The sequence below is a fragment of the Felis catus genome, chromosome C2, assembly GCF_018350175.1.
Source record: "Felis catus isolate Fca126 chromosome C2, F.catus_Fca126_mat1.0, whole genome shotgun sequence".
In the NCBI taxonomy this organism is placed as follows: Eukaryota; Metazoa; Chordata; class Mammalia; order Carnivora; family Felidae; genus Felis; species Felis catus.
In genome coordinates, this window is record NC_058376.1 from 45766225 (window position 1) to 45791656 (window position 25432).

The 25432-nt window shown below is 33.8% G+C and overlaps 1 protein-coding gene across 5 annotated transcripts in view; it reads left to right on the forward strand.

Annotated features, from left to right (window-relative positions):
• Window positions 1-12365, forward strand: part of EPHA6 (EPH receptor A6) — an 854316-nt gene extending 841951 nt beyond the window's left edge. For all 5 annotated transcript variants that reach the window (XM_019839578.3, XM_019839585.3, XM_023238878.2 and 2 more), the window contains 2 exons: window positions 8916-9065; window positions 10018-12365. In XM_019839578.3, coding sequence (XP_019695137.1) covers window positions 8916-9065; window positions 10018-10132 — 265 coding nt within the window. In that variant the 3' untranslated portion in view covers window positions 10133-12365. The remainder of the gene's footprint in view (window positions 1-8915; window positions 9066-10017) is intronic.
• The last annotated feature ends 13067 nt before the right edge of the window (window positions 12366-25432 follow it).

A 25432-nucleotide genomic window follows, 5' to 3' on the forward strand; every position in this document is an offset into this window, starting at 1 on the left:
TACCCCTTCACCTCCAATGCCACCTACCCACCCTGTCCCTGATCCCAGAGAACTGGGACTGTTTAAGGGCAAGAGATGTGGTATGAAGGATAGCATGTTAGCTGAAGAATGTGTGGTTTGTTTTATGAACTGCCCCATCTACCCCCCAAGTCCCAAAGCCCAGTCATCTGTCTCCAAGTGATGTTGGTTTAAAGAAACATGACAGAGAATAGAATTTCAGTCTTTCCTCCCATTTATCTTTCAAACAGGTAAAGGAGTTTAAGGGTATAATCCACGGCAACTCTGATTAAACTCTCCTGTACTCTTATTAAACATCAAGTATTCCCAGACTCCCAGGTTTCTCCCACACTTCTTCACTGACATAACTCTCTCATCCACTAGGGTCCCTATGGTTTTTATTCTACTCTAATTGCTTTTTTCTCAAGAATTCACCTGAGAAGCTTTTATCCTTTCTTTTGACAGAATAGTAAGAGGAGAAGAAATTAAAGGCAACAAAAGGGATGAGGAAAGCTGTGAAACCCACAGCTCAATAATTTTATACTAGCATATCAGAAATTTTATAAATCTTGTATCGGCAGTTTTTCCTTTCAAAAGACAGAACACCATTCAGGCTCTGGGCTGATGGCTCAGAGCCTGGAGCCTGTTTCCAATTCTGTGTCTCCCTCTCTCTCTGCCCCTCCCCCGTTCATGCTTTGTCTCTCTCTGTCCCAAAAATAAGTAAACGTTGAAAAAAAAATTAAAAACAAAAAGGGGCGCCTGGGTGGCGCAGTCGGTTAAGCGTCCGACTTCAGCCAGGTCACGATCTCGCGGTCCGTGAGTTTGAGCCCCGCGTCAGGCTCTGGGCTGATGGCTCAGAGCCTGGAGCCTGTTTCCGATTCTGTGTCTCCTTCTCTCTCTGCCCCTCCCCCGTTCATGCTTTGTCTCTCTCTGTCCCAAAAATAAATAAACGTTGGAAAAAAAAAAAAAAAAAAAAGAACACCCAATAGAAAAAATGTTGGTCAGAGAAAGCTTTCATTGGAGCAGCGCTTCTAAATAATGCTGATATTCTCATGCCTGGCATGCTCCCATGGGGATATGCAGAGCTCTATAATTCTGAGCATTCTTACTTTCTGTCCTACTCAAGTATGTGGATATATAAGTGAGCATAGCAATATTATAAGTATAACTTTAAATCCAATTGATTTAAAAAAATACCTTGTATACTTTATATAAAGTTGTAAAAAGTACCTTATAATGTAGGCATTCATCCTTTTATAAATGTGAATTTCACACTACCTTCACTTTTATTCATTCTACAATGTTGCCTTATAACCTCCTTTTGAAGAAGTATTTGTAGCTGTCACATGGTGCACAGCCACTGGGAGAAGAGGCTCACTTTGAGGCCAAGGCTATATGGAGAATGGCATCAGGAGCAGTTCCTGGCCATGACCTTTGAAACACCTCTTGCTCCCTTTCCCCTGACCCTCATAATAAATGCTATAGCTACTCTCAACCCCAGGCCAAGCATACTCCCATGAGGCCAGGGTTACATGTGAGGTCCGGTGGTTTAATAGTATAAAGTGAACTGATGACTATATGGGTGCCCCTTCAACCAGCCCAACCTTCCCCCACCACACCCACATTATTCTACACATTCATTCTCCAACCTCTTCAGCTCTCACCCCTGATTCCTCCATTCACTCAGCATACTGAGTGCACTAGGCTGAAGTCAGCTGGCCAGTGCCTTTTTGGACAGTGCTACCATATGATGGGAGAATAACACTTTCCTCCAGTCCCTGCTCTAGATCCCCAGCACTAACAAAGAATTTTACACATTATGAGCTCTTTTGACAACATCAGGTGAAAAGGTGGCATTCAGGGATGGGCAGCTGTTGACCCAATGGGCCAGTCATTGATAGTCACCTGCCTCAGAAATCATGTTCTGCCAAGTTCAAGACACTTAGAAATATTCTCACTGCCCACTGGGCCATAGTTAGGGATCTTAGAATATTTTAGCTGTTAGAAACTAGAACCACCACTTTCCTTCCTATTGAACTTTCAAGCACTTGGCTACCTACTTGGCTTCATGATATGTGAGTCATGAAGGTAGGAAAAAGTTCAAACCAGTATCAAAATTGAGAACCTCTGCTTAGAGAACTATAAGTAAACATTACAAGGTTAAATGCTACTACCTCTTCTGTACCATTTATAAAGCACTTGGAATGTTGTCTTCTGAGGGCAATAACTTTCAATCTGATATAAAATTTTCCATTCATTTTGAAAAGATCTTCCTCAATGCTGTCTAGGCTTTAGCACTTGCTAAATTCAGTTATCTCTATATACCAAGTCATGGATAAACTTATTTTGTTTAATTTTTTTATAACTAGAACTTTTAGTGGTATTTTCCATGACATAAATGACTGGCTCACCAAAACCAGTGCTGTATTTGATTGATTAGCAAATCTTTGGGGGAAGGAAGACAAAATATTAAATGTTAATCAGGAAGTGTGAACCTTCTACCTGTTAGAAAATCTAAATTTAATTCACATGAACTGTTGGCACAAGCTACTGATAATACTGATATTAATACCAATACTAACACTGATAAAAATCCCAATATATATCATCAATAATAACTATTATCACCATTTGTTGAAAGCTTAGTGTGTGCCAGTTATTGTACTAGGTACTTTTATCTATTAGGTCATTTACTCCTCACTATAATTATCCCCATCCCTCACATAAGGAAATGGAGACTCAAAGAGTATAGCAAGTAATTAGTGGATTGGGTATTTTAACAAGGCCCACCAAATGCAAAGCCCTTGTTCTTTCCACCACACAGTATGCAATCATGCAAAATGTCAAGATATTTCCCAATATGGCACTGTTTCAGAAATACGAATATAGGAAAAGAGGATACATTTTTTTTTACATTTCCAAATAGGTTTTCTCTGGACTAATCAGACTTCATAGATGGAGTATATTAAAAGCCCAAAAATAATTTGCAGTGAGGCACAGCCTGTTATTTTATGTCCTACTAAGCCAATACAAGGAGGTAGAGTATATGCCTTCATTCATGGTAATAAGTAGCAAGCATATAGTCCATATATCCCCTGAACATCCTCCTACAATGTTCAGCCACTTGAAGAACATTACTTGAGAAAAAAAAAAAAGAGTAGTAACTATAACAAAATGGAGAAATGAGGAAAATATGGCAGCAACATAGTTCTAGGATTATATCCTCAGGCATTTTGTAGATTGAATTTTTCCAGTGTTGGCAAATATATGCTTTCCTTCTTTTCCTTGTTATGGTAGACATTACTAATCATCACAACACTCTTTCCCACTACACCCAAATGCTGCCATAGTATCCTTTTTAAGAACATATTTTGACAACCACTGCCAATGAACTATACTTAGCATGTGATAAGAAATCCATTTCTGTCCCTATATTATTTTCTTACAAGAATAGTCTTTCCTTGAGGTTCACTGATCTATCACTCTGGCTGTAGGGACAATGTGCTAGGTGTTTAGAATTATGGGAGATTTTTAAGCAGTATTATTCCTACTCTGTATATTACTCCTAATGTTCAAACACATCTACAATATTGAAATTGTCATTCCTTCCTACTTTCCACCAGTTATCATCCTTATGGGAATTAAATAATCATATCAGTTTTTTAAAAAACTTGAAGACACTGAAAATAAAACTTTGATGAAAAATAATTCATCCTCCCAATAGAATACTGTGGAGAGTCAGATTGTTTGGAACCATGAGATATCACCCACAAACATGAAATAGGCACAAAATATATTGCATGGTTCTATGCATTTGAGATTTTATAGCATTTTGAGTAAAATCATACTTTAATATTTTAAAAAGAATACCAAAATTCATTTACTAATTTAACTTGTGTTCAAGATTACTATTAGAGCTCATTGTAGAAAGAGGTTTTCTTTTTCTTTCTTTTTTTTTATTTTTTTAATGTTTATTTACTTTTGAGAGTGAGAGAGAGCACAAGCAGGGGAGGGGCAGAGAGAGAAAAGGAGACACAGAATCTGAAGCAGGCTCCAGGCTCTGAACTATCAGCACAGAGCCCGACACGGAGCTCCAACCCATGAACTGTGAGATTATGACCTGAGCCAAAGTCTGACGATCAACTGACTGAGCCACCCAGGCACCCCTCTTTTTCATCTGATTAAATAAATTCTTCCTTCAGAGTTTAGGTAGATATTTTATGTATTAGAAGATTATTTTATGAATTAAATAAATAGTGTGAAGTGTAATCCCTGAGTTATGAGATCAGAAACTCATGTGAAAGCTGTGATATTGAGTAAGTTGAATGCAGCTGCTATGGTTCTAGATCCCTAACCCTGTGCTACCTCACTCCACCTTTAGCTGCCTCTCCCTACACTCTGAAACCTATAAAGGCAGAAGCAAAAATTTTCACAGTACAAGGAACAAGTTAAATAAACAACATGTTCCTTAATAGGTTGACCATTATATCAATAGGCATTTACTCTTCAATTTAAGGGAACTAAATGAAAAGAGATCATTCATCATTAATCAGTCATTATGTAATGGACCAAACTTTTCTATAGAGAATATTTAAGCCTAAATCATCACTTATTTAATAAATTCCTATAATACTTTCAGCATTGTGCTAAGGTTGACACAAAATAGAAAGATATGTGAGATATGGTCCCAGCCATCAGGGAATTTTAACTTTATAAAAAAAATTCTTCTGTCTTACAGATTTTTCCCAAAGAAGTAATTCAACTAAAACAAAAAGATACATGTTGTAAGACTGCATAGTCATCTGTAATAAAATAATGTTGCTAGCCATCTAGGAGTCTAACTTCAGGGAATTAAATTATTAAGCATCAACATATAAAATATTATACACTCCTTTAATGTTTGAATACTATTAAAACATGTAAAATATTAAGAAATGAAATAAAAGCCATATAAAATAGAATGGACCCTACCTGTACAGTTCTACTAACCATATATAAATGGAGGAGCTAGGGGAAAGAAAGTTATATTAAAGTAAGTAACAAGAGAAAAGCCATTAAGCATGTGATGGCTTCATGTTAAAACAAGATCTTACCTTACAACAGTATTTCTCAAAGTATAACCTTTATTGAATCATTTTTAATCAATATATTACTATTATATTTGAGTCATAAATATAAAACATGGAAAACTTTTGAGGATAAAAATCTTCTTGCTTTTTACTGGCAGTTTTAATACCTACTGATTAGCTGTATGATAACTTTCTAAATTAAGACTAGTACTATTGTGAACTCAAAGGGCTCATTAGAGTAAAAACTTATTGGCTCTCTCAGGGCTACTTAATTTTACATATTTAGATGTATTACAAGTATGTGTGTGTGTGTGTGTATGTGTATATATATACACACACATACATATATATATATATATATATATATATATATATATATATATAATCGAACCTTAAACTGTGTCATTACCTATTCTACCTATATTCCAGCCCTCTCTCTAATCTAAATTGACCATCATTTATACACTTAGAATTTACTAACTTTACCCCTTCCTCATTTTTCTGAGGAAAGTTGTAGACCCTTGACCTTCTGTTCTACAATATGTAGTTTTTTCAATGTGAGCTGCAGATTTTGCTGTAAAGACATTTCTCAGGTGGGCAGCTCCCACTAATCACCAAATAGCAGAAATTTCTATGTGCTCAGCAAATAGCAGACTGAATTTATCATTGTACATGGTTGATAAGAAAGGGCATTTATTGTTTATTAGGTAATATTCCAGAGAATTCATGTGAGGGTGATGGTACCCAGCCCTCAAAGGCAGAAAATAGCAGCATTTTTCAACTTCTTTATAAGATAACGTGAAAGAAAAGTTATTGCACAGTGGATATGAACAATGAGGGGACCCTGACCTTACTAAATCAACTGCCAATGCAGTCGTAGAAAGGCCAAAGAGTAACTAGGTTACTAAAGATGTGTGGAGAGAAAGGGAATTATGGTAGTGAGACATTCTGGAAGCAAATAGTAAATGCTTTTCAACAGAGAAATAGACCATTTAAGTCATTTAGGACACAGAACGTCCTTCCACGACCTTTCTATACTAAGGATATAAAATTAGCAAATTACATTTCCACTCACCAATTACATGAAATTGTGAAATTTCAAAAGTTATTCCAGAGTTATCTCAGGGGATTGAAGTGCAAGTCATCAAACTTTGTGCATCAAGAATGGGATAGGAGCATGAAAGGAAAGTCACTGAAGTACGTTCTTTTAATTTTGTTCAGTCTCAACAAACCTTTGACAAGTAATTAAAAGGTATGGGAGCCACACTGTTTTAGAATAGGACATTCAGTTTTCTAGTGTATGTGGCTTTATTTATGTTAACAAGCAATAAGGGTACCCTAGTCATTTTGATATTTAAACTCAGTGAACTTCCTACAGCAGTATTTCTTAAACTATGCTTTACAGAAACTGGTGAAACAATTTAGGAAAATAATGCAGAGGCTAATCTTAATCCTCTTATATGTTCACATTGCACATTAAAATAGTGAAGACTTGGAGAAATGCTATAATTAAAAATTCTGTTTAACTTTGTTTGCAATGGATATCCTTATTATTTTGTATTTTATATGAATTTTTGCTTATTTTATAATACTTATTAATACCTTTAGGAAACAAAAAATATAGCAATAATTAAAGTATTTATTAGTAGATGCTATGATAGGTTTTCAACCTTTGGACATAACTATTCTTCATTAGGGTCAAATCATGAATCGTTCTGATACGAATTTGAATGAATCATCCCACAATCAAAATAACATTGCAATTTATTGTATAAAAGAACATGTAGCTTTTAACAGCCTCCCAAGTTGTAAATACAGCAACAGAACTGAGTACTGGTAAAAAGGGTATAGTCACTGTTAAGAATAACCAGACTTAATATGGACCACTTGGTAGTCACAAGATACATGCATATAGCTTATGCAAATTCCAATTGTATATTTAAAGCAAAAGCCCTCTTTTTCCTCATTATTTCTCTTCACCTTCATCTCCACCTTCAACTAGACCCCAGTTTAGAAAAAGGGAAGTCAGTGTAGCAATCAAAGGAAAACCAAAGAAATGAACCCTAGGCCTTTAGTGGGGACTGTGTCCTGAAAAATTCCAAGGGCCACTTTCAGACTTTTCATGAGTTGTTCAGTATGCCATTTGTATGGCCATGCAGAATGTCTCTGACTTTTGTGTACCTAAAGACCCAAGGCCTGGTGATTTAAGGGTAACTTAAAGGATTTTATGGTAATTTTGATTATTAGAGATTTTTATTTTTTACTTTATGCACTAATCTTAACTCCCATTCTCATATACTTTTAACAGAATGATACCAGGGTCATATGGCATGCATACTCCATTCTACAGTGGAGGAATTCTTATTTCATGTGGTTTCATCATATGTGTTCATACACTATCAGTTTCTAGTTAAAGCTGAAATAGTTCAAATATGAATGGCAAAAACTATTATGATGAAGTATTCCAAATATGAATGTTAAAAACTATGGATCTAGTTAAGTCTCTATGGATTCCATCATTCTTCAATTTTATAAAAAATTAAAAGTGAAGTAAATGAAAGTTGGATTATCCTTCAGTATTCTAATAAAAATAATTCAATGGCTTGCCTCTAATGGGAATATTTTTCATTACTTAGAAAATACTGATTTGACTCAAATACCAAACATAAAAAAAAAGGTTATTGCTTTACTATTTAATATAAACTCTAGACCTAATAATTTTTAAATGATATATTTATTACCCTAGAGGGCTAAAAACTCACTTATTACTATAAAAGCAATTTTACTGCCAGGTATTTTGTAAAACTATATAAAATATTTTTACAGTGTTCATGTATTTCTATAAGGAGAATAATATACTCTATTGCCAGAATCAGTTAACTACACAATTCTTAGTTAATTTTACTACAATTTGTAAGGTTACTTCCATGTTTATTCTATTTTTACCTTACATAAAACTATTATGTGTATTTACATACACATATATGTACATATATACACATACACAAATATGTATGTATGTATTTATGAATACACACACACCTGCTAGCCTTTCCAAAATAATACCTCTGTATTATTTTTATATTAAAGCTACAAAAATATCCCCAATTGGAATGCTCTTTGCATTAGATATTAGGAACAAAAATACAGATGTCTATATGACTTACTGTAAGATCCATCAATGCTGGATTCCTTTTGCTTGTGAACCCAACCTTGCTTTGATTTTCTTTTGTTTTATACCACAGTAATATCTGTGTTTTGGTCTACCTTACCCTATGCATGGATGCATATGTAAATTTTATTCATGCAAGTGAGCTCTGTAACAGGGGAAATTACTTTTTAATAAATAATAAATATTTGTTGAATGTTTGAGAACAAATAAGTGGAGGACTGATCAGTGAATTCACTGTAAAAAGGAGAAGGGACTCTCACAGCAAATGCAAAGGCAAACGGGCATGGATTCAGTGGCAGGTTAGAAAGTGTAAGAGTAAACAGCCTGTGGCTAGTTACTGTCCTTGGGGGATGGATACTGGGCTATTCCTTATGTTTGAAAACACAAATGTATGCAAGAGAAAAAAGTAAATAGCAGTTAGCAAGATGCAGGTCTTCTCACATCAAGTATAAAACCCAATATTGGCAAAAAGCAGAAAAAGAAAAACTGACAAATGAAAGTGACCAGATAAAAGTGGCTGATTTAAATATGATAGAAAATTAGAGATTTTTTAATGGAGTATGAGAATATTAGTCATAAGATATTGTAAAAGGAAAAAAAGAGTTGTTTTTATTTATTTAATTTTTTCTTTATCTGACTGTTAAATGGATTTTTTTTTTTTTTTTTTTTTTTTTTAGAGTGCCAGAGTCTCCTGGTGACGTTCCTGAATATCCTTTGTTTGTCACAGTTGGTGACTGGCTGGATTCTATAAAGATGGGACAATATAAGAATAACTTCATGGCAGCAGGGTTTACGACTTTTGACCTAATTTCAAGAATGAGCATTGAGTAAGTGGTCCTAGGTTTATTATTATATTCAGACGCTGCACTCGGGAGATTACAAATTCAAATGCAGTATCAGGAACACCATGATTCAACTATTTCCTAAGGGTAGTATGGCATTTCCACATCTTTCCTCACCATTTCTGATTATCATTCCAGTGGAAATTAGACACTACACTGCTAACTATTTTCTGTTGGAAGAATGTGTTTAATTCAAATAGGTATTTTCAGAAATTGTAAATGCTTTCTGAAATACATATGACTCTCATTCACATCCTAGACTTTATATCAACATAGTTAACCTAGGCAAATTACTTATGACTCACATATACCGCCTATATTATAAATGTTGGACATTTTTCCATTGTCTCAAAAATGATTCTTTGCCTGGATGCAGTAAACATGTTCAGCATGTGCTTAACAGATAGCCGGTTGGTTGAACTATATGAAATTGCCATTATTTTGAAGTAATAATAGCAATTTCATATAGTTCAACAGAGTACAATGGCATTTTATTCGTATTATTGGATGACCATAGGGCTCCAATACAGTCCACATTATACATTCTACCCTATATATTATTTTCTAATGCTGTTGAAAAGTTGTGTCATTATCTAAATTGTATACCTTTCAGTTCTATGAAATGTCTGAACCTTACACTGGTACCTGAATTTGAAACATTTCTTTGTACCCTTAAATTTGAGGTTGACTTGATAGATTATCTGGTGCCAGGAAGAAGAAAAATGTAACAAACTCCTGATGTTCATTTATATCTTTGTTTAAACTCTCATTTTGCCAGTTGCACAATTTTTGTTAAATTCATAAGGCAAATCTGACATGGTGCGTATCTTCTGTCTCTAAATCTTCATTTCCTAACTTGTCTTTACCAGATCTATGAACCAGATGTCCATATTCTCTCTCCTCTTCCCTCCCCTCTCTCTATCTTTGTCTCTTATAGTGATATTAGAAGAATTGGAGTCATACTCATTGGACACCAGAGACGAATAGTCAGCAGTATCCAAACTTTACGTTTACACATGATGCACATACAAGAGAAAGGATTTCATGTATGAAAGTACTACAAGCACTTGTGTTTTGTGCCTCAGCATTTCTAAAGTGAAAGATATCCTCTCTACTACCCTCTCTTCCGATTCTCCAAACATCACTTCACAAACTGCAGTCTCCTGTTCAGACAATGGGCACACACCTTTTGTTTATGCTTCCAACCCGGATTTTAAAATCACGCCTCATAGCTCCTCTCTGAGTTACCTGCAAATGAAACCCTGGCCCACTGCAGATTACCGCTACACAATGGTAAATAACTCAGCATGGATGTGCAACTTTGTACAACAGTATTTGGGAAGTGTTCACAAACTTAACCTAAAGGAATTTTCCCAGGTGTGGCTTCCTTAATGATGGATGTATTTAGAGTTTGATGATATATGAAAAAGAAATAGTTGACCTTTCTTTCATGTTTTGTGATCAGGTAGCTTCCAAACTGACATAAATATGTTTTAGATAATTATATTCAACTCTGTGGATCATATTGTTACTTTATTTTATAATAGTTTAACTGTTAATGCCTGATGTTGTTAGACTTATTTGCAGCAATGACCAATGATTTCATTTGGTGAATTATTGCCATATGTGACTGCGCTAAGAAGGGGGTTATCAGGGAGGAAGAGGGAGAAACACTCTGTGCTTTTCAATCTTCTAAGGCTGAGTTTGTCTATTCTTTTAAATTGGCCTTGTAGTGTCCCACATATTTCATAATAAGTGGTAGTTTAGAGGCTTTTCCCCTTTAATTTTTACTAACTACATTTCTCTCCTACATTATGAAGCTCACCCCAGAAAGATCAAGAGTGAGTCCAGTGTTCTAAAGGCTTTCATAGAGGAAGCATGAAATAAAACCATGTCTGTTCCCTTGGTTCACCTTCATAAGTTTGCAAAAGCAATTTTCAAAGCATTGATAAAATTAATTATTTTCAGGGGAATTGCTTTGAAAAACAGATCTAAGATTGTAGCCTTAGATATAATGTAAAGAAGATTAATTTAAACAGAATTTTATGATAGCTGTATGAGGGCCCCAAGAATAAATACATTTGGCTGACAGTCTGATATTGGTGCATTTTGCAAGTTTAAGAACTTTTATATTTTGTTCATGAAAAATAAGTTAGTTACATGAACATGCTGAGCTGTTTTCCGAACCTCTCAAGAGACAAGTATGTCACTGCATGTTCCAAAGGTATGAACAGACCTAAAACATGAGCATATATAAATTGTGTGTCAACCTGAGTCCATAACATAGTAACATAAAAATGTGAACACAGCTACAGTGTATTGTCATAATCTTCTCAGAGGCTGCAAAAAAAGGCAAATACATTTTTCAGTGAATTAAGCTGAGTCAATTTATCAAAATAGTACTGCTTGATGAATAAATTCAATTGTAAAATCAGCTGTTGCCTGAGAAACTAAAAAAAAAAAAAAAAGGCTACTGTGCTAGGTGTGGAAGAGTAGGGAGAATGTGTTAAGACAGAGGAAAAGGGGCAGGTTATCTAAAGATGCTGATTTAATAAGTCGGTTTTTCTTTGATTTAAGAGATAAAGGTGCCCAAACCACATTCTCCAATTCCTACCTAAATTACATTTTTTGCTAATAGCAGCTGTCTTGCTATTAAAGGAGACTCACTCTTTCTTTTATTCTTCTTTTAAGATTTGTTGACTGTCCCATTAGACTAGACCCTTCCACATACATTTCTTTTGCTGATTTATCTCCCAATTTTTGCCTACTGCAGCTTAATTTTTTCTCATTTCAAATAAAAATTGTATAGAACTAGAAGGAAGAGTCTTTAAAGTATTCCTTAAAGTATATTAAAAAAAAGAAAAAAAGTGAGAAATTCATCACTTTTTAAGTAAGTGTGTCAGAAATAGCAACATTTTCTACCCATCACTTGCATGGTCATGCATCACTCATACACTATCTGCAGTTTGCTTGATACATTTACACAAATCTGGATACATTTAGAGGAAATATAAAATTTCCATATTTACTGTCTTCAAATATATATTAAATAAGAACAGATGTAAAACAGATTAAATTTATTAATCATATATATTTATTTTTATAATACAACAAAAAAGGTATTTAGAAACATAAGGAATAGAATAATTATGGTCTTCCATAGGACTCTGTCAGCAACATCTGTATACTTTGATGAAATAAATTCTATAAAGTATTTAAACTTCTTTGAGATGGGCATTCAGTACTTGAAAGATTAAAGTTCACTGTTAAGAATTTTTTTCTTAATACAGATTTCTTTTTTCTATATCTGATTTATATTTCTTTTTTTCTTCCCTAACATCTTCCTCTAGTATTATAAAACTACCTTTTCACTTTGTGTCTTACCTCAAATGCTCTTTAAAATTTCTTTAAAATTACATTTATATTCTTCAGAACTGTAAGCATGATAATCTTACATGTAATTTTGAACCTCATCATGGTCAGAAATGTTGCGTGCACACATGATTGAAATAGGTGTGCATGATTAAACAGAAACATTAAAAAAATAAGGATATCTATTTCTTCATTGACTACCAATCACAGACCCCATGATCCCAAGGATATTATGATATCCAGGAATATTAACAGTTAAATTACCAAATTCATTTGGAAACTTTACAGGAAATATTTTGAGATTTACTAGTGTACCTGTCTAGTAATTAAAACCGTTTAATATGCATAAGTATAGAATTTAATTACATAAAGAAAATTAGTAACTTACAGAAATCACAGCTTTCAGTAATGATTTTTGATAACTTCAATATGCATATACCTTCATGTACTTGCTTTATTTTAAATTTCCTATTTCACACTACTGAGAAGCTTTTGAGATTTTGAAAATCAGAGAGTTGAAAAAAACATTTTCATTTTATTTTCTGGGTGGTCCTTTTCCAATATATAACCAATTCAGTACCTCAGAGTATAAGGCATATTTGGGGGGGGGGATGTAAAAACAATACACAATCAAGAAGAGATGTTAGGTTTGTAAATCATTTCAAAAGCAATCAAATTACAAAGCTCTTGGCTTAACAAGAATCAAGAATTATAGCACTTTTGCACTAAGTTATCTTAGTTGTTGATAAGTAAGTTATGCATGCCATAATAAAAAAAATTGTTATTTCACTCTGCATTACTCTTTAAAATCTATCCAGCTATCACCTGAATAAAACAGCCTTCTGGCTATAGTTCTAAGGCCTATCTCAGCCTATGAAGGGAAAACAAATCCAAATCCAATCCCTGAAAAGCAGTCTTTACAGAAGGTCTTCCGAAGAGATGGTGAAGAATGAATCTCAACCACATTTCCCTAAAAATCCATTTTTTAATATATTTCCCTACCAAATTTCTACTTTATAAATCGGTTAAATCTCTTATCCCAAAATCTTCACCAATATTAGGTCTCTTTTTTCTATTCCTTCATTAAATTTTCTAAAACCACCTTGCTCAGCCCCTTCTGTTCTCTCTTTACTCCTCCACCCCATCTCTTTTCCTTTCTCAGCTTCTACCACTCCACCCCTGGTCCCTATCAACAAAAGAAGCACAGCAAAACTAAAAAGGTCTTACCACTGTCCTCAGAAGAGGCTGAAGGTAAAGGGAAGAAGGGAATGTTACAAAAGTATTTGGGGTCTCACTACATAAATGGGAGCATTTGCACTCACAGAGAGGGAATGAACTCTGGCTTTTTATTACCTGAAAATTAAATGCTTTGGAAAGCAATCCCAAAATGGATGATGATGATTCTTTTCTACAGCTTTAGATAAGGAAATTTATTATTAATTTAAAAATTTGTATTCTAGGAATCAAAACCTGTTATCAATTCACAGTTGGTGTATGTGTGCTTATATAACAAAGAGATTAAAAGCAGATATATCACTTCTTTTAATATTATCACCTTGACTTCTCCAAGGCTCATATTATTTCATGTCCAATCCAAAAATATTTTGATGCTTTTTATATGAAGACTCCAAAAGGTAAAGGAGTATACTGAGTCAAATTGATGTTATTCTCCCATTGGATACCGGGCACTGAAGTCACCTAACTTTCGGTTCTTGTGATCAATATTTTCAACAACTTTCAATCTGTATAATGTTCAGTAAAGGCAGTGTCAACTATTTAGTTCATTCTAACAAATATCTATGAGGTGTCTCCTACACACGTAAGATTTTATGACAAAGATGAGTTTGGCTAAACTGTCTTTACCTTCAAAGTAACTCTTAAGCTTAAAACTAAGAGGTTAGAGCCTATTTCCTCTGTTTACTGTGATTGCCAAGTCATTAAGAGCCAGCTCTTTCCATAGGACAAAAATACATTAAATAAGTTAATAAAACCTTGTCCAGTATTAATTGGATTTGCAGTCCCTATAGAGAGAAATACTTTGGACTTCAAATTCTCATAGAACTCTCCACACTTCTTCTAGCAAAGAGGAGCATGGTTGCAGTCTCTCCTTAAGAGTCACAGATTGTTACTGTCCAATGGCAAACTTTTCAATTTATGTGTAGATTCACTACCTCAAAGGTGTCTCCAGTTAGAAAACATTAACCATTTTTCAAAACAACTCTGGAGTAATCGCTTGCCCAAGCGAATTCACTAGTTTTAATAAATGTAATAAGTATGAACCTACAATAGTTGCATAAAATCCTTTCAAACATGATACATTTAACAAGAGAAAGAGATGATTACTCATGCCTAGATCTAACATATTACTAGATGAAATAAAGGAGAGGAGAAATCTTAAGTTGTGGAGGCATAAATACCCCTCTTAACCTTACTGTTTCAATCTAAAACAAAATATTAGGCAGGTATTTCAAAGATTTCCAGGATAAAAATAAATTGTTTATGTTATAAGGGGATGTGACATTTCTGGGGGGAAAAGGGCAACAGATTCAGAAGATACAGGTCATCAAAATGTAACTTTAATCCTCTTTTTTTTTACTAATAATTAGATTTGAATTTCAAATTAATGATGGATTTATATAAAACGTGTAAAAAAGGATGTTTACATATTAATTGAAAGATGTGGCTTCTTTGGTTTTAAGTCAAAGCAAAAATTGGTTGCTTGGCATTTGCTTTTTTTTTAGGATTTTAGAATAGATTTGAAAGTCTACCTTTAGCTTTTCAGTGTTGATGCAAAATTACTGAACTTGATTTTTTTTAAGTTTATTTATTTTGAGAGAGAGAGAGAGAGAGAGAATGAGTGTGTGTGTGGGGGGGGGGGGAGAAGATGGAGAGTGAGAGAGAATCCCAAGCAGACATCACACTGTCAGCGTGGAGCCCGATACGGGGTTTGAACCCACACACCGTGAGATCCTGACTTGGGCCAAAGTCAGACACCTAATGGACTGAGCTAATTTTTGAGCCACTCCAAAATTACTGAACTTTAAAAATGAAACAAAAAAGAAGAAATCTTTTTAATTACTAAGAGTAGAAAAGAACTACTAAAAGAATAAACTGTATCTTTTAGAAGAAATCTGGCAAATACAGTTTTGTGTATGTCTTAATGATACCAAGTCACCTCCCTTTTATTGTATTTTTGCACTTTCTGATTGAAAGCAGTTTCTTTCCAAACAAAACAAAGGAAGGTTCTCACTTGAATTTTCATGTTGGTTAACTACAGTACCAAATCTCTATATCATTAAAAGAACTTTTGATTTGTTTCATTTAAAAGGAAAAATCTTAAAGAATGCCACTACCCTTACACATACCTAATTCATCCTTAAGAATAACAAAGACATTAAAGAAAAATTACCTGACAGATGAGGATGAAAGATAGCTCTTAAATGTAACATAAAGAAGTGGTTTCTACTTTAGATTATAAAATGAAGTACAGATTAACAACACAATTTCCTGGGAGCTATAAATTAGAAAGGTATTAAACTCAGTGAAAAATCTTCTCTCAAGCAAAGCTCTTTCCTTACTTATATTTCTCCATTATTTTTAACCTCTGGATGTCTTTATTTTGTTACAATAAACTCAGTTTTGGCTCAGATAATAAGTTATCAACTCACATAATAAATCAGAACAACTGATGACTTTAAAGCGTCCTATGCTCTACAACATAATGAAAGAACAATGTACCTCTGGATTCATATTTAGTTAGCACCAGTCTCCAGCTCCTTAGCCATCATTGAAGGGGAAAACTGTCTTTATTCCAAAATGATATGTTATTATAAAGAAGAATCCAAGGTAGGGGAACCTTCATTTTTCATATATCCAAGTTTTATATTTAGGCATTATTAACTTTGAAGATAGACGTCCTTGCTTTGATAACTTAAATATGAGCTTACATGCAAGCAATATTGATGGAAACATTTCTATGAGTTTCCCCACATTTATAGATCATCATCTTCAGAACAGTCTTCATTGGCCTCTGTTCTAGAAAGATCAAATATCATTTAACTTTTCAAAATCATGATAGATGGAGTGAATAGTGTTAAATCACAAAGATGAATAAACAATGTGCTTTCAAGATTTTTACCTAATTTAAGATGTCCTCTTCTATCACCTTTATAATAAATTGCCTCCCTACATTTAGTAATTTGTAGAATCAAATGTATGCATTTAGCTAGACATTGCTTTTGTTAAATTTTCATTTAAACACATCTTTACTCACTTAGAACCTGGAGTATAATTCATCCCATTAGCTGATTTTTCATGCAAAGTAGTAACTTTTGCTCTCTTTAGAATTATTTACTCAGTAATGTCATTATTTAAGTTGTAATAAAATTTTCATTGACTGTACATGCTTTATTTATTGCCACATATTTTTATCTTTAAAATAAATCTGCCGAAAATTGTGGTCTTTAGAAGCTCTATGACAAAATCAATGGCTACTATTTGCTAACAAACTTGTAAGTGAATGAACTATTTTTCTGTCTATGTGACTGATGTGAGCATTGTTAAATCTAACTTATTTGAATATTCATTGGTATTTTATCTAGAGCTATCATTTCAATATATTTAAAACTATCTTTAAAACAATAATGAGTTTCATAGACAATATGACAATAAACAATGATTGGGGATTTTTTTAATTCCTGCACTGCTTGGAAAATAAGGTTTAATGTTTATAAATGTTTGTCATTGAAGTTTTTAATTTGCTTAAAAAATATTTTTTAATGTTTATTTTTGAGAGAGAGACAGAGTGTGAGTGGGGGAGGAGCAGAGAGAGAGCAAGACACAGAATCTGAAGCAGGCTCCAGGCTCTGAGCTGTCAGCACAGAGCCCGATGGGAGGCTCGAACTCACGAACCGTGAGATTATGACCTGAGCTGAAGTTGGACGCTTACTGACTGAGCCACCCAGGCGCCCCTTAATTTGCTTCAATGTGATGTTTCTTCCATGCCATTTATATGTGTTCAAAGAAAATTGTATTAATTTATCTATACTATGCAAAAATCTCATCATCTTTTTACAAATATAGAGTTTTGAAATAATTTTGGTTTTTTTTTTTAGGCCTCCAAGAGAAAAATAAATGTGAAATGGGAGGGTTTTTTTTGGGGGGGGGGGTGGGTAGGGCATAATACCTGAGCAGTCCTCAAAAATATGAATGAGTAACATTTGATTTTTTAAAGATTACTATATGTGCTTTATTTCTGATACATTATTAATCATGTTCTTAATCAGTTTCCATCTAAGGTCGTGTCAATGAAAATTTGAATAACTACAGGATATAAATGTCTTTGGATATTTTTCATCAACTACACTTGGGTGTAATTTTGTATACAATACACACTTTGACACCTTAATTTTGAATTTTGAATTTTAATAGTTTCTTAACAACATTTCTTTAAATATTGGTTATGTTATACCTTCTATAATAACCTTATTTTTAAAAACTTCATGCAGAGCATGAATGCAGAGTGTGGAAAACAGACCAAGTCCCATTAAAACTGATGAAAAGACAAGAAGGTAATACAAAAAATTTTTTGTCAAAACTATTAATTACCACATTAAAAAAAAACTATTAGAATAGAGTGATTAAAAATTATGTCGTATTCCTCTTCTGGTAATTGTGAAACTAAAATGCATTTTGAGGATGGGAATCTCTAAATGTCTATTAATATTTGTTAAAATATATAGTGATATATAAAATAAAGAAATTTTACCAAAATATCAAAAAAAAGAATTTTTTAAAAGAATTTATTAACAAACCAAATGACCACAGTTACTAACATTTCCATATTACTAGATCTCTTGATTTCTAAGGCATATATAATAAAAGAATTTGTCAAAAAAATAAATTCAATAATCAACTGTCGAAGGATTTTATACATATCAATGAATCACTATCATTAATAAGAGTTTTTCTTCTGTTATTATTTAAATGTAAAAGGTTTATATAAGATGCAGATAAAAAGAATGTAGTTGAAAGGACAGACTTTCAGAATCAATTTATGCTTTTATGCAATTATATAAATTTTACATACTTTGAAAAGTTTAAAAAATGTGGTACATACATATTAATTTTATGTTATATGTTATGATCTCCAAGTGTTTATATTCGTTCAAGAAGATTGCCTTCTCTTTTCAGTTAACTATTTTTAAAAAGAGCTACTTTACATCTTATATTTCTTTCAGTCTCATAATACTTATAACTTTATACTTCTCAAAGAAGTTAAAGCCAAATGCCAAAACACTGTGGCTACAAGTTGTTATTTTGGACATTACTGTTTTTTTAAAATCTAATATTGGTCAGATGTCTCATAAAGTCTGCTAAAGAAAGCAAACTCTACTTTCTCATGAATGGAAATACAAAAAGAAACTCCTACATTGGACTTTGTATATTCAAAATAGCATATATTTTTATAGTTATTTTTCACTGATTACTGTTTATTCAATGTTTAAAATTTCACCAGATGGAATACTTCAAACAAAAGTGAAATGCCTTTCCATTTTTTTAATTACCTGCTTATTTTCTTCAGAGTTTCCAAAAATCCCTTTGAGGAAGCAAAACATTCCCTTTTCCCACCTTACAGCTTCACTCTACTATTAAGTAAAATAGGTATCTATAGTTCAATATAAAGAATAACAAGAAGCATGATTTCTCCAGGCAAAGCTCTGACACTATAGGGAACAGATATAACAAATAAAAGAAAAAAGAAAGGAAGTTGTATATGTCTGCTGGTCCAAAGTTGTATAATTCCCAAATTTTAAAATTAGTATACACACATATATACTGACTGACTTCAAACATATTTATCTATCGTTCCATTTGTTACATTAGCTAATGTTTATTAAACACTGTCATGTACCAGTGTCCTGTTCTAAGCACTGAGAATACAGAGTGACCAAGATATAAGCAAAAGCCTTGTCTCATGGAATTGATCTACTAGTAGTAAAGGCACACAATAAAATAGTGATAAGCGTTATCTTGACAATTAAAGCAATGAAGTCATATAGCATGACTGTGGCTTTTATATTAAATGGTAAAAGAAATTTTGTCTGATGATGTGACATGTAAACTGGTATCTGAAAAGCATGAAGGAACCAGTCACGAGAAGATCTGAGGCAAGAACATTCTAGGCAGAGACCAGTTGAATGTGTGGGAGTTTGGAATGTTTGAGGGTAGAGACAACAGTGTGCCTAGTACACAGTAGAACTGAAGAGAGGCCAATAGGAGACACGAGTCAAAGAACATTTATCAGGCTACTGCAATAGTTTAAGCAGAAAAAAATGTTGGCTTTTGTTGAAGTGGAAGTAGTAGAGATGGAAAGAGGTAGATGAATTTGGGGTATGTTTGAACAAAGGGCTTCCTAATGAATTGGGTATGAGGACGGAAAAATAAACATCAAAAAGATTCTATATTTGGGGAATGAGAGACTAAGTCAGTGGTGGTGGGGGAGAACCAGGTTTGGAGGGAAAAATCAAGAGTTTGGTTTTAGCTACATAATGCCTGAGATGCCCATTAGATATTCAAACAGAGGTAACAAGTAGACAGTTACATATGAGTTCCAAGCAGCAGTCAAGGCTAGACATAAAAATTTGGAAGTCATCAGTATATAAATAGTGTTTAAAATTTTGAAATCACCTGGCGAAAGGTTTTTAGAGAAATAGGCCACAATTGAGGGTCTAGGGTATTCCAATGTTGAGAAGTTAGGCAGAGAATTGGAAGCCAACATAAGACACTAAGGAAGCCAAAGTAAGAGAAAAAAGAAATGCAACTAACTGGTTATCTGGATTAAATGCTTATAAGAAGCCAAGATGAGAACGAAGAAATGGCCATTGGACATGGCAACATAGTAGTTATTTGTGGTCTTGACAAGGACAGTCTCTATGAAGTAGTGTAGTCAAAGCCTGATTGAAGTGGATTAAGAAGCAATTGCAGGAAAGGTGGTGGAGTCAATATCTACTAAAACTCTTTCAAGAAGTTTTCCTTTAAAAAAGTAAGAAATAAGGCAGTAGCTTCAGGGAAATATGGGGTCAAGAGAAGTTTGGTGTGTGTGTGTGTGTGTGTGTGTGTGTGTGTGTTTAGAGAAAAGATGCTAGAGTATATTTATATACTAATGAGAACAATCTGGTAGAAAAGGGGAAACTATGCAAGAGAATATAATTATAGAAAAGGTCTTGAGAGGTAGAAGGGTTAGGATTCACAGTATAAGTAGGGAGGTTAGTTTTTGATAGGAGGGGACATAGAATGGCAATGGAGGGAAGGCAGAATTGCAGATAGGCTGATAGATTTGTGGTAGAAAGATAAGGATGTTACTAGGTGAATAGTTCTATTTACCAAGATGACATAAAATTCAACATATGGAGTGGGAAGGGAGTATAGGTTGGAGGAGGAGTAAGTAGTTGGAAAGGGGGAAAGTGAACTCTATATATACACACATACAGACATAGCCATACACATATACATAAACACATAGTGGGTATTTGTGTGTATGTTAATACATCATAGGAAAAAGACCTAGTATATAAAATATTTTAAAGCCATTCTTACTGAATATTTTTGAGACATCTTATTAGAAGGACTTGAAACAATTCTGTGATTTTCAAGGACTCTCGTAATAGAGTTCTCTTTTCCTAATGTAGAGATTGAGGATTTCTCAATGACATAGACATTCCACATGTTTTGTTATTTTTGTCTATTATAGAGTAAAAGGCAGAAATATTTTGTTACTATTCTAATTCAAAGCCTATGAAAATTAAAATTAGTTTAATCTTGAAAGATGTGTATGTATACTCAAGCTGGAGATTTCCTCAAATTACCATTTTGGAGGGTTTTAAGCCCCCTATTGAATTACAAAAGAAAAAAAAGGTAAATAGGCTCTAATCATTTAGTAAAACAATACTTTTGTTTTCATATGAAAAACATCAGTACCATCTGTCATTTAGGAAAAACACATGGGCAATAAATATGGTTGTTTTGTTCATTGTGACCTCCCTATCCTATTGGAAGGATATGATCTCTTAATTGTGCTTGGATCTTTATTTCTGGATAGGCTGTATGTAATTCAGTGTGTTGAATTTATAGGTGCATATGGGTTTGATGTAAAATTAGATTGTGAATAATGGAATAAGATTGCTCTCCTTTTTTTTTGCTGTTTTAGCATAGACAAAAATATAAAGATATATGTGTACATATAAATATGTATTTGGTTAAACACTTAATATTTAAATGGCCATGTCAAATATTAAATGGTAGATGTCAACAGTTGCAGTGTATTCAAAATAAAAGTTATAAAAATCTTTGTAGCACAAATCCTAAAAATTTTATTAATTTAATACTAAATAGTACATTTATATAAAATACCAGATAACATCTGTCTAGGTTGAGACATTTAATTCCTCATAAAGCAATTATTTGACTCATGAAAAACTGCAGCTGAAGTCATTTCTCCCTCCTATAAGAGTGAATATGGTTTTTAAAATGTATCTCTCTGTAACCTATCATAAAGTTAGTTATCATTAATTATGGATTTAGCAGTGTACCCATCTACTCTTACAAATGGAGGAAAAGATCTGTGAGAATAAGGAAGTGCAGCACTATAGTTTTTTTCTCTTTGTTATTACTGTTTCTCTTTGGTATCTATATAGAACTTCAATATATGCCTTCCACTCAGGTTCCTTACACAGACTATGTTCTCTTTTCTGGTTGTATAACAAGATAATAGAGAGATAAACACAGTAAAAGGGTGTTAACAATTGAACTGCAATCCTACCTATTATCTACTTTGCTATAGCAGTGAAGTAGGCCAGACTTACTAAAGGTGGTATTGTTGTCATCTTATAAAAATCTACTGTAATATTATGATGTTCCATGTAAATTTTCATGTGCTGGCATGCTTACAAGTTAATAGTGTTATAGAATGCTCAGCTCTCAATGAGGGATTGTTTGTGGTGAATTGCATTACATATGTCATCTATTTGCTGAAAGAATATGGTGTTTAGCAAAACTACCTGCTGAGCAACATAGTAACATTTTTGTACAAAGTACAAATTACTAATTATTGTATTTTATTTTTCTATGATTTCCTAAGAGGCATTACCAGGGTCTTACAGATGGAGTAAGCCTGTTTATTAAAATATCTATTAGCAAATAAAAGTTACAGTTCTGGTGGTTAAATTTGTGACTTTTTTGTACTGTTGTTTGATGCAGATTTAATACATTTTTAGTCTCTTAAATCTAGATGCTCTTTATATATATAATTCTGGATGCAAAATCATAGCTGTAATTTTTCAAGATAATTAATGTCATTAGGGTCAAGGGATAAATTCACATAAATCATTATAAATAGATATATATTTTTGTAGTGATTTCATATCGGCCAACTATTTTGTGAGTTTCAATAAATTAAACTGTTCATTGCAGAGGTGATACAGTACATAAAATTACCGAAAACCAAAAGATACACATAATGTCCAACTATTCAAACAGCTTTAGACTATTCATTCCAAAAACATGCAATAAACTATGATTCAGTGATTTTCTATATTCTTTTAAAAGTTGCTGGTAATAAAATACATAAAAAATACATAAAAATTACCCTTGGGTCACCTGGGTGGCACAGTCAGTTAAGCATCCAACTCTTGATTTCGGCTCAGGTCATAATCTCATGGTTTGTGAAGTTCAAGTCTTACACCATCAGTGCAGAGCCTGCTTGGGGTTTTCGGTTTCCCTCTCTCTGCCCCTCCCCTGCTCTCTTTCTCTCTCTCTCTCTCAAAATAAATAAACATTTTTTTAAAAGTATCCTGAATTAATCAGAATAGTATTGTAGTTGTATCTTACACTGGACTCTTATAATTCTTCTACTACAGTTCCAAAAGCCAGTGTAAAATTAAAACTGGTTATAAAATACTAGAAACTTTCTTCTCATATACAGATATCTTAAGTAGTCTTCAGAAAATCACATACCATTTTTAAAGCTTCTTTCCCTCATAATAAAATGAAGATAGCCAAACTAACTTATTACATCAAGTGGAACAATTTTTATGCTGAGCCTAAATGTACTCGAAGGCAATTTCAGTTGGCAAAGTACCACAGCGCAGATTCAACCATATGAAAAATTTACGTTTTTAAACTTTGACGTATTTTTAAAACTGACATTTTCTAGATTATTAAGTACATTGTAGGTTTTATAACCACAATTTAATCTCTAATGATAGTAAATCAAGACATCAACTACACTTACCTAAGATAACTATTTTCTTAGCTATTTTTTTTTTTTTTTGTAAAAGATTTATGTTTATGCCCAAATTTACTGAAAATTTGATACCCAATCTCCCGGTTACATTTCCAGTATTCACCAACTGTTTTGTACTAAGCAAAAATTGAACTCAACCTAAGGACAGAAAATATCAATTCCAAACAGGAAAAAATAAGTCTGTCCACTAATGTTTTCTGAAACATGAGATTTCTGCTTAACTCTAAGGAAAAAAAAAAAGTCATTCAGGCCATTCAGAAATTAGCTTCCATGTCTCATCAAAATGAATCACAACAGCGAGACAGAAAGAAAAGTAATACCTCCCTGTAAATGCATTTACAGTCAGAAGTTAACGAGCCAGAACATTTAGGAATTGGGTCAAATCCTATCTATATAATAAAAATTTCAGGGTGAAGGAAGACAGGAACTTATTTACTGAACACCTACTATGTGCGAAACATACATAGTTTTTTAATCTATTCAATCCTCAAAACTGCCAAATGAGATAATAGTGTATTTTTGCAAGTGATGAAGCTGAAGCATAGAGAAGAGTTAACTGGCCTAAGGCCACACAGAAAAAATACATCCGTACATTTTTTTCAAGAACATCTGTAAGTATTTTGAAATATACAACTGTTGGGTTTTTGGTTTTTGTCAGTTTTAGCCTTTCAAGTCATTTGCACAGAACCCCACTCTTTTTCATTGTAAAATAATCACATTTGCAAATTTGGAAATGTCATAAAACAAAACAAACCAACCAACCCACCCTGTAATCATTCACATAAACACTTGCATCAATAATTTTATGTAACTCTTCCAGTCTCTTTTTTCACCCTCCTAGGCCAAAAACCAGGCAGGGTAGTAAACATAACACTAGCTGGAGGTGGGGGGAGGGCGGCTGATGGTCCATACTCAAGGCCAAAAAGGAAACCAGAGATGAAAACTCATCTGAAGGACGTTTTAAGCCATGAAAACCATTCATCGGCCCTGGGACGGAGGTAGGTTAGGCTGACTGAAAAATCTTCAAAATTACTCCCAACTGTAGTCTGTCCTTTGGAAAGCGCGGTTATAAAAATGTGAAGAAATGCGTATATCCAGGTATTTTCAACTGGACTATCACTGTAAAATCCCAGTGGAATTTAAGGTGGTTACTGTTAAGCATTCAGACTATTCCTTTTCTGAACCACCTACAGCCTTGATTCTGGGGGCAGTAATCTAATCAGATTATGACTAGTGGAAATTTCTTCAGGAGATCAGAGAGCTAAGAAGACAGAGTACAGGCATACTTCCTCTGTCGAGTAATGCTTTCGCCTTTTTACACTAGTTTCTCTCCACTCCCTAACATTTTTACTTCTCCAGGACTCCAGAGCCTGACGCCCAACACAGCCCGGAAAGCCTCGGTTTAAGGGGCATCGGGGCAACTCCGGTGCACGCCTTGCCAGAGTGGGCACAGCTGTGTCTTTCAGTCGTTGCCATCACGCTGCCGCGCGTGCCGGGTAAACACACGTAGGTTTCTTAGCGCTCTGGCAGCCACAAGAAGGGCCCGCCCCAAACGGGTGAAATTGCTGATACTCTCCCGAGAGCCTGGGAGAAATCCGGGCGGAAAGAAACGCCCACAGCAAACGCCAGGCCAGGCGCTTCCCAGCAGGCTGTGCGCGCTTCTACAACTCCCATCATG